At 48.8% G+C, this 17124-nt stretch overlaps 1 protein-coding gene across 1 annotated transcript in view; it reads right to left on the bottom strand.

Annotated features, from left to right (window-relative positions):
* The window catches only part of GABBR2 (gamma-aminobutyric acid type B receptor subunit 2), a 333176-nt gene that overhangs the window by 82510 nt on the left and 233542 nt on the right, over positions 1–17124 (bottom strand). Inside the window, exon 8 of the mRNA XM_040631654.1 lies at positions 10865–10925. Coding sequence (XP_040487588.1) covers positions 10865–10925 — 61 coding nt within the window. The remainder of the gene's footprint in view (positions 1–10864; positions 10926–17124) is intronic.

The raw sequence follows: 17124 nt of genomic DNA on the forward strand, positions 1-17124 counted from the left end.
TGTGAAGCCCCCAGGGCTGACCAGGCTTTGACAGGGTTGGGTGGGGAGAACCCGAGGAGTCACCGAGCCTTGGCAGTGTGTCTAGATCTGTGTAGGAACTTTCTGTGCCTCTTTGTGTTCAGTTCTCACAGCTGGAGCTGGTGGTTTCAGTCCCACCACACAGACGAGGAAACTGAGCTCTGCACAAAGGTTGTGCCTTTGCCGCCATCCGACTGATTCTAAGAGTAGAGCCCGGCCTCAAACCTGGGCAGTTTCCCACGGCCCGTGCTCTTCGCCAACATGGGGCTGCCTCAATGGGATCCCTGAGCGGCGACAACTCCTGCCAAGCCGCCCCCTCCACAGGCCCCGTGTGCCTCCTGGTGTAGTAGCTGCAGAGAGGCCCCCCCTCACGTGCTCACCCACAGGGCAAGCGGGTCCCCAGAGCTGCCGATGCCGGGCCTCCCAATGCCCAGAGGTTATCACTGACACAGCTGCAGGAGTTCCAAACGTGCACCCGGAGGAAGTGCCGGCTGGCTGGGGCTCTGGCTCTCAGAGAATTTCTCTGCAGAAATGCAGATGCGCTGCTGGTCCCTTATAAACATTCAGGAAGCAAAACAGGGAATCCCACAGGCCACACTTCTGCCTGTGTTTCTCTGACTGTGGGGTGGAAAACAGGACTGTAAAAGTCACTTCCTTCCCTCCACAGTGGTCTCCCTGCCACTTGCAGGTGGTGTCTCTTGCCTGGGTCCCAGCTCCTAAATGTCACATTAGCAGACTCTGCTGGGAGCTCCAGCATCCCTGCTCTGGCCTTCTGAAGTCTTCCGCCCCAGTCAGCTCCTGCCGCTCAGAGGAGGAAGCCCTGATTTATTTATCTGGTGTGGCGAGGCAGCTCATGAAATATGCAGGCTGATTGGAACAAATCACCAGGAGCTGGGAAGTGATGCGGCTGGCACCCCACTGCGCCCCCAGCCACACAGCCTGCCCCCTCGACTCACACACCCCAGTGACTGTCCCATGGCACCAAGAGGAACTGCCAACTGGCTGTGGCACACGTACTGGGCTTCCCGAGACAGCCATCATCAGCAGGATCTCTCCCTGGGGTACTGCCTGGGGGCGCACAGGGGCTTCACCTGCTCCTGCATCGAAGGCTCTTGGCAAACCATGCACTGGCCATGATTTGTCACCGACTGTAGGTGAGGGAGGGGCATCACAGAAGTTAAGTGGATGCTCAGAGCCATGTGCTGGGCAGCAACCAAGTGGGCACCTGAACTGGGCTCCCCCAGCCCTGCACTCAGACCACTCTCACCACCCATGCTGAGCAGAGCTGTTGGTCACTCGGCTCACATTTATGGAGTTCTTACTGCATGCCAAGCCCAGCCCCAGGTATTCCCTGATAAAGAATCCCTCAAAAGCAGCAGCGTGGGTGGTGGAAGATGAGGTTCTGTTCCCATCCCTGACCAAGTGGCCTTGGACATCTGGGCACTGAGGAATGCTTGTGCTAAATCCCTTATCACTCAACAGACATTGACTGGGTGCCTATTATCTGCCAGGCTCTGGGCTGGAGACACAAAGATCCAAAAAAAAAAAAAAAAATCATAATCTCCGACATTGTAGTTTAGAGACTAGAGCCTCACCCAGCCCTACCAGGCAGGTAAAATTATTCTCATTTGCAGATATTATTTCTCTCTAGCTTGCTCTTTGTTAGCAGGTGGCTGTAGCTGGGAAATGGGAACTTTCAAAGTGGCCATGAGGATTAAAGAGGAGAATATACAGGCAGTTTCTAGCTTACAGCCTAACTCACAGTAAGTGTTCAATAAATTGTAGTTCACCTCATGATAAAAGTACTAAGTTATTCGCTAGGTCCCCAAACACTCCCTAGGACCCCATAATGGTCCCTCTGCTTGGAAGGTGGCTTTCGCCTCCCTCTACCAACATGGCCTGCACCCTACACCCACCTCTTCCAGGAAGCCTTCCCTGAGTACAGCTCCCCTCTGAGCATCTCAGTTGCTGTGGGCTGAAGGCATGGGTGACAGCCCCTGGTGTCAGAGCTACGCCCTAGGTGTGTCCAGGCCTTATGATTCCTGTCAACTGGTTAGTTCCCGAGTGGGACCTGAAGCCTTGCATCTGGCATCCCTAGGTAGCATTGAGTCTCGTCTCCTGTCCCCTACACAGAGTCCCTCCTGGCTCTACAGGTAGAAGGATGCTGCCCTCTGTGTTATTCCGTGGCCCAGCTGGTGCTGACCATGATAGGCACCCAGAACTCTCAATGGTTAACTCTTGGGTTCCTTGTTAACGCCATTGTGCAAACAGCGTTAACCACCCAATGGATACAGACTGGGCCTTGCAGACTGTGGACCGGGGGACAGGCTAGAAAGACGCAGCAGGAGGTGGGGGTGGATGAAGGAATTGAGCAGAGGGCTGCTTCCCTGCCCCACAACTCTGGTGCAGCTTGTGGCCAACTCACTGTGTGGCCCTAAACAGACCATCCCTTTCTCTGGGCCTCAGTTTCTCCATCGGCAAACTGCACAGCAGGCCTTCCAGTGGTTCTCAGCCCTGGCCGGGCATTAGTATCACCTGGGAACTGCTGGAAAATACATACGTCTGAGTCCTAATATGGACCCATTATATTAGAACCTCTGGGTGGAGGGGTGGGTTCCAGGCGGCAGTATTTTTTAAAAGTCCCCTAAGCCGATCCTAATGCCCATCCAGGGTTGAGAACCACTAGATTTGACTGAAGGCTCTTCAATGCCGACACTTTCTGTGCTAAGAGGCTAAAAATAGTGTGGAACAGAGAGCCCCTCTCCCGCAGAACAATGCTGCTTCCTCGTCGTGGGGCAAAAAGAAGGGTTCTCTTCAAAGAGCGCATTCTTTATTTCGAATTTTAGATTTGGATGATACGTAAAGGAAATAGGTCCTACTGGTGAAAATTAGGCCGCCAAAAAAAGTCCAGTCTGAAAATATTCCCTGGCTGTGGGCCTGAGAGCATCCATGAGACGGCTGGGAAATAGCTTCAGTCAGTGATTCTGCCTCCTTCTGGCCCGAGAGCCAGTTACGGGGTTGCCGACCTCCTGCGCTAGCTGGGTTCTCCTCCCCTCACCCCTAACTGTCCATTTGTCCTCAATTGGCTCTAGATCTGAATGGAGGGATGTATATGTGTTCTTTAAAGTTTAATGGTTACAAACATACAGACTCAATGTATGACTCTGAGGTATAAAACAAAGGATGGTCTTGACTCAACAAAAATAAAAAATGCTATGCAATCATTCTATTCTAGGCCCCCGTAACAAAATCCCAAACTCAGGGACAGGAAAGAGCTCTGGCTGGTAGACAGGACCCTTGGAGCTAGTCTTGGCTTTGCTGTCCCCTCCGTGAGGAGCCCCCAGGAAGTCCTGGCCTCTGCCTGGGTCTTGCTAAAGCGAATGGGCTGGATGGGGAGATCTCTGTGGCCTCCACCAATCTTGCTCAATGATTCTGCAATTGCTTTGAAAACCTGCCTCACAGGTCCTGCCTCTGCCTTGGGGCCACACATGGACTCCTGCTCCCCCGGTGGTTCTTCAGGGGTGGGAACGTGGCGATCACGGGCTCTGATTCTGCTCTTCTCCGGATGGCCAGCCGTTCCTCAGGAGTGAGCCCTGGTCTGGTCACTGCTTGTGGGCAGGCACTAGAGGGTGACTCCCCTGTCACTGGATGAGGAGCAAAGCTGAGCAGCACCTCTCAGCAGCATCCCTTGGCCTGAATGCTGCACACACTCTTCTCTGTCTTCATAAACAATATGCCACTGCCATGTTTGTAACAAACTAATGTCATTGCTCTCTGTTTGGAAATTTTGAACAGGCCGGGTGGACACTGGCCAAATGGCTTGGGAATATAATAACCCTGCTAAGGGCCGATTTGTCTATTGACTTAGGTGAACTGGGCCAGGGGAAAAGCTAAGTATCTGGGGATATGCAGGACACATATAAACATAACGGGTTATTTGCACCTACAGCACCTTTTGTTTCCTCTTCTTGGCTAACTTCACACTGGCCCTTCAGAATCCAAAACTCAGGGATAGGAAAGAAAACTCAGATGCCACCTCTCCCAGGTAGGCTTTCTAGAATCTGCCAGGTGGAGCCAAGTGCCCCTCCTCTGAACTCCCTTATCACATATCACACCCACTTGAGGTCCTGTGTCTGTGCCCCTCCCCCCCCAGACCAGGAGCCCTCTTGAGGGCAGGGGCTGTGTCTTACCCAGCTCCGCACCCTCTGTGTCCAGTCAGGACTGGCATGCAGGTGCCGGGAAATGGCTCTTAAGAAACTTCAAAAGCCCAAACCATAGGGGGGAGAAAAAGAACTTCTGTTCAACAAGGACTTTAAGTCTATAGATGAGTGACTGAATGAGAGAAGGTATTTGCAAAGCCTAAAGGTAAAAGGGGACTAATATTTAGAGTACATAAGGAACTCTAGCAAATCAACAAGAAAAGGCCACTACCCTCAAAATAAAAGTGGTAGAAGGACGAGAAAGATGAAGAAATGGCTGATGAGCACAGGAAGAAATGGCCAAACCTTGTTAGTAATCAGAGATATGATATTTAAGACTACTGATATTACTTTATATCTTTAGACTCAAACAATGAGTGAGCCAGGGACTGGGAAGTGCTGGAGGGAGGAGGGACACAGGAATACCCATGCTGGTGGCAGTGGAGACAGGTGTGGGCATTGAAAGAGCCATCTGGCAGATCTGAGGCATGTTCAGTGCTCACACACCTTCCCACCCAACAATTCTGCTCCTGGACATTTGTCCTAAGAAATGCCCAGTTGGGTTCATAAGAGGACACGTACAAGGACACTCATAATTTCTATTGGTAGGGGGTTGAAGGTGGCCCACGTATCTGTCACTGGGAGAGTGGATGGGTAAAGCATGATCAGTGCAAGGCATGGCTCAGATGTACCCACAGGAGCTTGGAAGCATCTCCAAAGCACAACGTGCTGAGTGGGGAGGAAAAAAAAGAGAAAGAAATAGAAGAAGACACATAATCCAGTTGCACTGACAGAAATCAAAATATGTGCATACAGAACAACAATCCACATTTGGTAAGGACATACCAACACAATATATTCATTAAACACTTAGAGTGTTTGCCTTTCCCTGTGGGATGAGAGCAAATGCTTGAGATAGGGCACAAACAAGCGAGAGGGGCTTTCCTGGACCAGTGATCACAGTGTCTCATGAAATGAGGAGAGTGAAATGCGTCCTAAGGAAGCAAGATGGTACTTTTCTTGAAAAATTCTGGAGGGGAGCGGATCTGGGGTTATGGTCATGAGTGCCCAGGAGAGAAGCCGGAAGCCCATGGTTGCCATGGCCCTTCTCAGTGCTAGTCACTGAACTGTTCATAGCTTCACATCATGGAAATCTCACTATCCCCCAAGGCTAAGAAAATGGTCCCCTTTAATTTTACTATTTTAAACTGAATGCTGAAACGATGGCTTTAGAGAAATTAAGCCACAAGCATCTAGCTAGTAAGGAAAAGTCATGTCTGCTTCAAAGCTCATATAATTCAAAGCTCATATACTTGCAAGGGCATGAGTTCCCCATCACTGGAGGCATTCAAGGAGAGGTAATGCTGCAAAAGAGAGTCACGGTTCCCTTCAACATGGAGAGACTATGGCTCAATGAAACACAAGGTCTGCTAAATAAATCTTTCAGGCCACCTTCCTTGGGCTTTCTGAAACATAAGCCCTTGATCATGAAGGTTGGGAAGTGTCAGGGTCAGGCTCCCAGCATCAAAGAGCCCACATACACGTGTGTCCTTCCATTCCTGCCGACCCACAACCCTGCCAAGGTCTCCTGCAGTTCAGCGGCCTATGTCTCCACTTTTTGTATCAAGTCGAGTGGCAGTCAGACTACCTGGCCTTCCCAGACCTACGGCTAGGGGACGGGAGCTACAATACATGCCTTGACAGAAGGAAAAGGACATTAAAAACCGGCCTCAAGCATCTCAAACTAGGGTCAAACTAGCTCCCGAAGTTTTCTAGTCGGTTCTGGGAAATCATCTTCCTGCTTTTATAGACCCTGGCACTGGGCCAGAGAAATTATGAAGCCCCCGGGGGGCAGGGACTATATCTTATTCAACTTGGCTTCCCTCGGAGGACTTGGTAAAGCGCCTGGCAGATGCTCAGGAAATGTGCACTGAATAGAACCGTATCTGTTACCCCAAAGACCAAATGGTAATTAATGTCTGCAAATGGGGAGGGCAAGCCTGCATTTCGCTAGGTACCTTCTGAATGACAATCGCGCTGTTGGAGTGACGGAAGACCCCGTGCCTTCAAATCAGGTGCTGAGATAGAAAAGTCCTAAGTCTGAGCCCTTTATGCTGCACAGAAGCCGTGTGAAATTCGAGCACATTATCGCTCGCCGAGACTCTGACAAACAGGCCTAATGAAGGCAGGGCCGGTGAGCGAGCGAGCGCGCAGATGCTGAGCGCTCCCGAAGAGCAGCACAAACAAGGCTCTAATCATGGCTTCACGCAACTTCCTTCCCTGCTGCAAATTCTGAGCCATGTTTAGACTTCGCCAGGAACATGGATTCTTTCTTCTCGTGAGGGAGAAAAGAAGCCAATTCCCTGGCATTCATGCTCACGTACACGTGGTTTAACGGGAGTCAGCGCCGGCACGGGCAGGGGGAGGGCGGCTGAATGTGGAGTCAGACGGGGTTTAGACCTTGGCCCTGCGACACCCAAGGTGTGTGGTGAACAGGATGCTAATGCCTGCTTCTGACCACAGGGGGGCCACTCAGAATTGCACCTGAGCCAAGAGGAGGAGGGCACGGAATTGATTTGGGAGGTGGTCTTGGGGCACACTGAAGAGGTGTGGGGAGGTGAGATACGGAAGGGAAGGAAGCCAGTATGGGGGCAGTCATGAGCAGGTTTCTGGGTGGGCAACTGAGGCACGATCCCATTGGGAACCCCTAGAGACAGAGTAGAACACACCTTGCAGTTGCCCCACCCAAGAGGGAAGGATGCTGGGTGGTTTATCCTCTGCTTCTCTCTCCTCCCTGGCACAAGGCTGTCCCTGGAAGCACCAGCTCCCTGGACACATGGCCTACTCCTTGCACAGGGGGAGGGGTGCAGGTGCTTTTCATGAGGCATTTGTTCTGGAATTGTGGCTGCTAGGGGAGTATGGATGTGTCACTGACAGCATCTGCCACCTACCATCTACATTGTCCTGCTGGGAGTTAAAAGCTTTGGGAACACCTGAAAATGAAGTGAATGGAGGGAAGCTGGGGGTGAGGAAGGTCATTCTTAAGGATCTGAAGCCCTCCCTCGATTAAACTGCCTCAGTTCAAGAGGGGCCAGGGTGCTAACCATGGCCCATTATTTTAGAACAGTACTGTTTACAAGATAGGTAGTTTCTCCAGCCTGAAACAACAATGGCCACCATCTTGAATTAGCTTCAGCTCACATTCTGCTGTCAAGGCTAACTGCTGTTTGCCAGACAAGTCACCTGAAACCACGAATAAATGAAGATGTTCTTAAATTTCTACAAGTCCTATCACCAACTAATCCAGTAAGCATTACCAAGAGCCAGCCAAGAGCCAGGCATCATGTCAGTAATGTGACGAGCTTCCCAGCAGTTGAGAGTCTAGAGAGCAAAATCTCATTTAGCCCTTTCCCCAGCCCTAGCAGTTGGGCAGGGCTGGCATTAGTGCCATCCCATTTTCCAAAGGATTAAGCTGAGGCTTAGGGAGACGAAGTAACTTGCCCAGGGTTACACTGCTGCTGAGTTTCAGAGCAAGGACTTGAACCCAGGTCTTTTGCCTCCAGGTTAAATCAATAAACTTGTACTGGGGGCCTACTGAGCACCAGGCATTTGTGCTACCCTACAGCCTTGGAATCTAAGAGTGCAGGACCATGGCTTCTTGGCTCGCCTTTTAATCTTCTTCCCAAAGCTACCTCCCATTTCCAACTCATTTGTGCTTTAGTTTTGCAAAGGAATTAACAGAGCCTCCTATGAAATGCTTCCTCTACCGAAGATAAAAGGGTTTGGAAGTCCCCGAGAACTCTGCACAAACGAGGAGCTGGAAGAGCATCTCGTGACGTCTTCAGAGGAAGGGTGGGAGGGGCCAGCTTCCAAGATCAGGTTAGCGAGCTTTGAGACAGCCTGGGTGTGAGTCTCGAAGCAGCCCCTGCAAAGGGAGCCCCTACTGCTGGGAGTGGCTGTCTGCGAGCCAGCTCTGCTGTGAGCCCTGCTGTTCACCGTCCCCTCTAAAGACACTGCAGGAGGTGAGGGAAAGAGAAGCAGATAGGGGCAGAGATGGTGTGAAGGACATGGCAGAAAACAACATGGTGGTTCTATTTAGAAGTCATTTTGAAAGGCCAATGGCATGAGGCAATTCTCAGGGTAAATCCTGGAAAGTCCCAGAAAACAGAGTCTGACCAGCCCAGGGAAACGTGGGCCAGGAGAAGGGAAGGAATGAACTCACCATCCCATGGTGAGTCAGGGTCTGCCCCAGGCAAGCCCCTTCCCCTGTCTGGGCCTCAGTTTCCTCTCTGTGAAATGAGATGATAACCAGGCACCCTTCCAGGTTGGTCAGCTGTTCAGTAATTCAGTGCCGCTCCACCCTGGCAGACATGCACCTCTGAGACCCTCTACATTTGGAGAACTAACTCTTGCGCCCCCAGCATTCTAGTGGCTCATTCTAGTCCTGAAATGACACAGAATCCCTCTGTCAACAGGATCAATGTTTGTTTTAAAAACATATAAAGAGGAGCAGGTGCAGGTCCAGCTCTGATGTTCACTAAAAACAGGGCACGGATGCGGTGAAGGGAAAACACTCAGGTGTGCATGTGAGCACAAGAGGGAAGCTGAGGTCCCGTCTCAGCTCTGCACTAACCAGCTTGTGTCCCGGGGTGCAACGCCTCCCTCCCTTGGGCCCCGGTTCCCCCTTTATTCCAGGAAGAAGTGGAACAGGGTCATCTCTAAGACCCTGCCGTGTCTGACATCCTACCTATGGCTAAGTGTGGGGAGAAGCTAGAAAGGGCGGGCAGACGTAAAGGCACCTGGGGGCTTTCAACCCACCAAGAAAATCTGGATTTGCTTCAGAAAGGTGTCATCATTTTTGACACAGTGCTAATCATAATTGCTGCTACTTGCTGAGCAAGAAATATATGCACATTATTTCTAAGTATTATCGAGTTCTTTCCACATTCCAAGAAGGCAGGTAGGATTATATTCCTATTTTACAGATGAGGACTTCACGCAGGTGAAGTTACTTGCCTAATGTGCTATATCGTCTTGAGCTAAGGTAGGTCAGGCCCACCTCTGAACTACTGTTTGCTCCATTGCTTTCCTTATAAATGCCTAAAACTAGTCACTGGAGTTGGTGTCTAATCCTAACAACAACAAAAAAGGCAATAAAATTGGCACGCACTTGTAGCTGTGATCGGCCAATCAATATTTTATAAAATATTCTCCTAGAATGATATAATTTGAGAACTGGAAATGTGACAAGAGAATTTAGTTACAATCACTCAAAAAAAAAAAAAAAAGAGTAAGTATCTTTGCCAAGATGCTTACTTGGTTCAACCAATGAAGAAGCAAGACTTAACAAATGGGAAAATAATTATATTTGCCGAAAATTACATCTTTTGTGCATGCCAGAGAGCTGACATGTGTTTCAATTACCTGCCACGGGAAGACTAATGGGTAAATCTACAAGATTGCATTACTGAGCCACAGTACCCAACACCTCTCCTCATTGATCTAAATCCGGAGGGATTTGTCTGAATGAACCCGGATAACTCGATTTCATTTCTTGCTTTCCCCTGGATGACTTTGGGATCTGATGCAAAGGCACTGCTCTTGTTTCTGGATTTTCCAGAAACATCCAGATGCTGAAAAACACTGCAGTGAAGAATGGTGCATCTAGTGGTTTCGGCTGACAACCCTGCTGATGACTGTACTGGGTTGCACAGAGGTGTCTCCCTGCAGGAAAGCCCAGCCCTGCTCCTCACAGATGCCATGTGGGCTCTGACAAGCCGCTGCCCCTCTCTGGGCCTCTACTTCTACCTCGTCACTTGAGGAATAGAATCTGGAAGTTTTCTGAGCCCCTTCCAACACGGACAACAGAAAAGTCCAACAAGCGACCTGGTTTCTTAAAAAAAATTAAGGACCTATTTCAAGCATGGGTGGTGGGGATGATTATGAGTTCAAAGAGATTAAAGAAAATAGCCATTGTGTGGATTCTCCCACAAATTGTAAAGACATATTGGAGATAATCAGAGGATCAACACAGACTAGAAGTGGAAGGATGTTGAGAATTGTTGTTAAATGTTTTAGGTAGGATAATAGTATCATGGTTATGTTTTATAAAAAGTCCTTATCTAGTAGGAATGCATACTGCAGTATTTATAGATTGAAATGAGATAATGTCTGGGAGCCGCTTTAAACATTACAGCAAAAAAAAAAAAAGGATGCAGTGGGTGAGCAAAGATAAAGCAAGATTGGCAAAATGTTGATGATGGTTGAAGCGAGGTGATGGGTGCATGGGGCTTATTATGTGGTTCTCTCAACTTTAGGGTCTGTTTGGAAATTTCTATAATCAAAACCAAAAACAATGCAAGCTTTCTCAGAATACTGGAGGGGACAGAACCCCCCACCCCCATACTTTCATGAGCCTCTCAGAGTCCTGTGGGGAGACTGAATAGCCTGAGAAGTCATGCAGTTGAGAAAAATATTCTAAATAAGTTGAAACTAATGTTTTCACAGAAAAGTGTTTTCTATTGATTCTGCTTTCTCTTATCTGGAACATCATACTTTCATTTCTTTTTATGTATTTTATTGCAGAAACACAACATCCCCGAATATAGAATTCATCAACTAGAAAGAATAAGCATCAGAAAGCCTACCTTGAAATTGAGTAAATTTAATGGTCCCCATTCTCTCCCCATTCCGGAACACAACTTGACCCTAAAAACAAAACAAACAAGAACAAAAGAGAAATGCCATATTAGCTCAAACACTACTGATCTCAACTGAAATTCATAAATGGTACAATGTGATTATTAATCTTGGGGAAAAAAATAGATTCCCGCAGGGCTGTAGATGCAAAATTAAACTAACTGTTTTAAAACTGGCTGTGACTTTATCTGGTTAATCGGAGGAGCACAAAATCAATAATGGAACTAACACATGTGAATTCAAGCTGAGCTGTGTGTCATCATTATCATCATGATAATCCATGAAACCCCACGTGTCCCGTGTTATCCTGGGACAAGGTCTTCCAGGAAAGACGGAGGCAGCGATGTGGCCCAGGGAGCCTGGCCCTGACTCTGCTGCTGGGCCCCACCCATTAAGATGTGTGGTTCTGCCGAGGCCGTTTGGCGTGAGGATCAGAAGGGGACTGGAGGTCAGTTAGTATTTCTTATTAAGGACAGAGAATGTTTTTGTAAGTTCTTCCTGAGTGGTGACATCAGCCCCAATTATAAATGGGCTACGGGGCAGCACAAAATGAAGCTTCTTGAGCCAGCGAGACCTGCCTAGTGTCACAGGTAGCTGAGCAACCCTCATTAGAGGCCCCGGGGGCTACAGACAGCCTCTTCTGCTGCATCTGCCTTACTGTCTGATACGGGGCTTCCATATGCTGGGCTAAATAAATCGGGAACATAAAGAGGGTGTGGGGTCTCTCCTTGCTAATACACGACCCATCAAAATTCTGTAACCAGGCAAGGAAATCGACATGTTGTATCGATGAATCTTTTTGACAAGTTTGAGCGGAAAGGGGGATAATCCTCATTTTACAGATCAAGAAACTGAGACCAAGAGAGGTTATGTGTTCTATAGGAGGTCACTGTAAGTGAGGCTGCTGGGAGTCAGATCCAAGTTTGATTTGAACACCCGTGCCATTTCCCTGCAGCATGTTGCTCCTCATCAAGAAATAAATTTCTTCCTATCTTTCCACTAACATACAATTAGGAAAAGCAATGGTCTTAAAGGGACACTGTTTTACTCTCATGCTCTTGCATCATCAGGTCATAGCACACACAATACTTAGGATCCCACTCAATTCTTGGGACAAAGAGCCAAGAAGTATCCTCCCTTGGTGGAAATCCAAAGTCTGAGGCCCTGCGGCTTTTCGAACAAAGAGAATCACTCAACCTGTTCTCAGAACGAGAAACCTTCTGAGGCCACTTTGACACCTTTTTGAAATCCTGTAGACAGCTGCAAGTAGTATCAGTTTGAAACTAATGCCCACCAAATTCCATATTCAGGTGACGGCAAGCAATTCTCAGGAGTGTGAAAACACTTGAGCGTAAGGTGAGATGGGAGCTGTGATTTTATTTCTAGGGATGATTGAAAAACACAGAACATCTTGCAAAAGGCTCACTTTTATGCAAATAGAGCACTTTGCATAGCTGGAAAAGACGCAGACACGGAGGACAAGGAGGACATTTCTTGGTTTGATAAAGGTGGAGATCTAATTTGCCCATCTCCTGCCAAGCTCTGAGGAACTCCAAAGACTTCTAGGTATAAAATGTGGACAAATTCTGCAGAATCTTTATTAGTTAAACTAAAAAGTACATGAAATGGTCCTCGAAGCTTGGATGGAAAGACACTGGATTGGAGTATGAGGTGGGGATGAGAACCTCCCTTTACTTTGTAAGCGAAACAAATTAGTCCATCTTTGAAGTGAGAGCTGTCACATTTTATTTTCCTCATGATGACTATTTTTACTAACAGTAGCTCCTTAATCTCTCAAGTAACGCAGTGGAAGGAGGCCAGTGTCTGAATGTCCCAAACCCAGCTTCGGTGCCAGGCACATTCCTCAGCACCTGAGTTATGGACCTCAAGCTCCTGATCTACAATGCGCAGTCAGTAAATGGCTGTAGTAATTTTTATTTTAAAATGTTTAAAAGCAGAGAGCTGAAATAAAAAAGATTTTGAGCACCAGGAAGCTTTCCAACCCTTGGGAGGAGATTTTCCATATCGCATGGTGTCATCGGCAAAGGGATCAACTGTTGGGTCTTTGCCCAAGGCGTCCTCGCCTCTCAGAAACATCAGCCCCCAAGAGACTGAGTTCTCAAACCACATGAGCCGCTGTGTGCTTCACAGGCGGGTAATGAAGGACGCACAGATGGGTAATTGGGCTATACAGTGGGGTCTGCACGGAGAGGAAGCCAGGAAGCTCCAGGAAGCCCCCTCCTGAAGAAGATGCGTCATCTGATTCTTTCCGGAAGAAGTTACCATGGCACCTATTGGGTCTGACCGCTAAAGCCAATTCTGCTACCCTGCCCGTGGCTGACTGGATGGGGACCACTATCCTAGCCAAGTCGACGTCCGTTAAGACCGGACACAAGGAAGCCCACATGCAATCAGATGATTTTCATGAAATTCTGCCCTTCCACAAATATTTGCCTACTCTGGGCCACCTACTTAGCTTCCAGGTGCTGATTCCTGCTCTTGGAGAGCTTTATATTTGATGAGGAGGGACAAATAAAACAAGTTCACCAATAAACGCACAAGACGACTTTAGTTCATGGAGAGTGCTGTGACGAAGGTAAGAGGGAATGGCTGGGCGAGGGACAGGTCTGTTGTGCAGTCAGGGAAGAGCTTGCTGAAGAGCTAATAGAAGAGTCGCAGGCTGCAAGGCAAGAGGGAGATGCTCCAGGCACAGCGCCAAGTCAGGGCAGGAACAGAAAGGGCCGGCGTGGAAGGGCACCACAAAGCGAGGGAGCGGGCAGGTGGGCGGGGCCAGGTCACATCCGACCTGGAGGCCGCGACAGGGCTCTGGAGGTGATTTTAAGTGCAGGGAAGAGCCCCGAGGGTTGGGGGGGGGAGGCTGAGCAAAGCAGTACTATGATCTGATGTAAGATTTGAGAAGATGGCACTGGCTGCTGGATGGAGAAGGGACGGCAGTGTGGAAATAAAGATACTGAGAAACTGGGGGCTCTGGCAGCCAGTAATCCGGGTGTGAGGGGACAGCGGCTCAGGCGAGGGTGGTGGCCAGATTCTCTCTTACCAGCTCAGAGGGTACCGCCAAGGTGGCTGGGCACAGTGGCCTGGACAGGAGCGGATTTCCACCCTACTCCTGCCCTCTCTGTCTGGTGGACACTGTAGCGTGCAGCCCCAGGGCTCCCTTGGGATGAAGGCACTCATTTCTCCAGCTGCCAGGCATCCTGGCTGCTGCTGAGTTGCCTGGCACCCAAACGGAGCTGTGCCAATGACGGTTATGCCCCCTTCCTGTGGGGCAGCCTACATCCAATGGTCATGAAGGGACATAGTTCTACCCCCTTGCCTCAATTCAGGACAACTGTGAAGAACCGTGGGATCCAGAAGTCCCTGTAGGATGTCCAAGGTCATGGTTACACCTGCATTACTTCACTTGCCCCTTTGCCAAATCCTACTTCACCTCCTCCCTCCCAGGTCTTGTTCCTGAGAGCCCTCCCTGATCAACTTCGATATGCAAACCTTTGTCTCAGAATCTGTTTCCCGGGCAACCCCACCTGAGACCCCTGCCATCGAAGGTCACTGAGACTCTGTCTTTCTTGCAACCTGAAGGAGACTGAGTGATAAGGCTGTGGATTCTGCAGGAAGCCCATGCCTCAGCCTCACCGTGGCCTGGCATCTCAGCCAAGGAAGCCGGGCTGGCTTTGCTTTCTTAAACCCCAGCTTGAGGGGGGATTTGTTTTGCTCTTCTCCCCATACACGTGTTCTTTATGTATATATAAATGCCATGACTCTCCTTAAACTTTCGCTGTGTGCGATCCCAGAGCTGGACAGGATCATCACGTGCCCTTGAGACCAATCTGTATGATTCGCTGAATTCTAAAGCAGTGGGATTTGGTAGCTCCGGCTGGCGTGGTGGCCGGGTGCTGTCTGCTGGCGCACAGTCCACACCTGCTCTTCTATACCCTCCTCTGTGTTGCAGCAGCTCAAAGTCCAGAAACCACATTTCCCATCATCCCCTGCCAGCTGGTTTCCATTTAGGTTCTGCTACTGAGAAGCACTCACGGGAGATTTAGAAAGTACGCATAAGGGAAAAGCTATTTTTTTTCGGCTTTGGCTGTAGCAGCAGGAGTTCTGAGTGCCTGCAGGTGTCTGTGGGTCCCAGCGGCCCCCCAACTGTCAGCATGGGGGGCTCTGAGCTGACTGCTCAGTGGCCGGTTGTGGGGTCCCCACAGCAGCAGAAACAGCAGCAACGGGAGCCTCAGAAGCCAGAGCACTTGGGTCCCCACTATTTTATTTGCATTTCTCGTTGGCTCTGGGTCATTCTTGCAAACTCCTCGGAAGTTAGAATCCATTATCCATCAGCATGCTGTCTAGAAAACAGAAACCACGTCGTGCATTTCGGGCATTTCAGAGGCGGTGGCAACACCATTTCCCTTTTGGTTTCTGCAGCCCAAGGGGCTTGGTAGTTTCTGTAAATACTTATCTCCAGTGACAGCCCCTTCCTGTTCTGCTCCTCCGTCCTTTTCAACAAAGTTGTAACCAGTTGCCTGTATTAAATCTCCCTCTGAAATGCCTGAAGTGGTTTCTGTTTTCTCGATGACATGCTGATGGATAATGGATTCTAACTTCTGAGCAGTTTATAAAGAATGACCACAGAGCAGATCTGGAATGCAAATAAAATAATGGAAGTAAAGCCGCCAAGTGGATAATTTAGAAGGCACTTTTTTTTTCCTGAAAGAGATGTCGCTGATATCAAAGAAGGCAGTCTGTCTCATGAAAGTCGATCCAAACTAACAGCTCAGGTTGAACTGGGAGCAATAAAGCTGCATTTCTTTGACGGAGAAATCTTCAGAATGCACAGGATAACACATGGAAAAAAACTTACGTTTCAGCATTCACCAGACAATAGTCAACACTGCCCCCAGCGTGACCCTGGATAGTCACAGAGTGTGTCTGAGTGTTCATTCTCATCTTTGAAAAATAGGAAGCTCAATACCTACTTGTCAGGATTGTTTGTGAGAATTAAAGAAGGTATTTATGAAGAAGGCATAACCCACAGCTGCCGTGAGTAAAAAAGGTAACCCATAATTCCTCCAGGTAATCCTAGTTAGCAGAATTTCACCTGGTGTTGGCTCAGAATCCCCAGGAAAATCAGTGGAGAGTGAAATGTACTAAGGATTCCAGCAGCCTGCTCTTAGAAAAATTGTTTCCATCGTTCATCTTTAATGTTTTACTACTAAGCACGAGTAAGATCTAGTCCAATAGCAGTTTATGAATTGTGGGTCAAGCCCTACATTGGAACTTTTTTTTTTTTTTTTTTTTTTGGGTCTCTTTCAATTTCACAGTGGAGGGCAGGGATGCCCAGCCCTGGACATGATCTGATGTTGGGCTGGAGCTGGAGGCTGGACAGAGTGAAGACTTGCTCATCTCAGCCTAATTGCGTAGGGCCCCAGGCCCACTGAGGGACACAGTCTCTCAGATCATGGCACGTTTAGGGAAGGATTTCTGTCTTTAATATGCCCCTAAGTGCACACTTGTCTCTGGCATTCGTGTTTGTCTCTGGGAGGTGTGAGCATGCAAGCTCATCTGAGTGCTTGGTCGGTGCTGTGGGGAAACAAGATCTGCCTGACATGTCACACTGGCTGAAGGGGGACAAGAACCCCTGGTCAGTACCCTGCTAGCTGTGTAGATGAGCCAAGCCCACCTTGGATGGTTCTGCTGCCAGCCCTCCAACCAGGATGATGCTGGTCTCAAATAAATAAGGAGGACCTGGAGAAGACACTGGGGTTTGAATGCTGGTCAGATTTTCCATCAAGGTAGAGACCTTCATCACGAAGGCTTCAAGAAGAAAGTGCCTTCTGTTTTCCAAGGGATGGCAGGACTTATAAGAGAATTATCAAACAATTGTGTATGTCCACCCACATGTTCTACAAAGGTAAAAAATACTTTTTTTTCCGACTGTGCCTTAGGCTAAAATAAGTCATATTTTGCAGACTATTTAAAATATTCTTATATGAATATGCTTTCGATAGGCCCAAGCCTAGAGAAAAGTTTGATGTATCTATTGAGTTTTGAGCCATGGGTTAGCAGGATATTAAGCGGAGGGGCAGGATGGGAGGTATGGCAAGCCCCCAATGCCACCCTTCTGCTGGTGCGTAGTACATGGAGAGGCATCCTTCTAAGAGACTGTGATCAGATGGCCCAAAGGGTTCCAACGGTC

The sequence above is a fragment of the Ursus maritimus genome, unplaced genomic scaffold, assembly GCF_017311325.1.
Source record: "Ursus maritimus isolate PB19 unplaced genomic scaffold, ASM1731132v1 scaffold_17, whole genome shotgun sequence".
Lineage (NCBI taxonomy): Eukaryota > Metazoa > Chordata > Mammalia > Carnivora > Ursidae > Ursus > Ursus maritimus.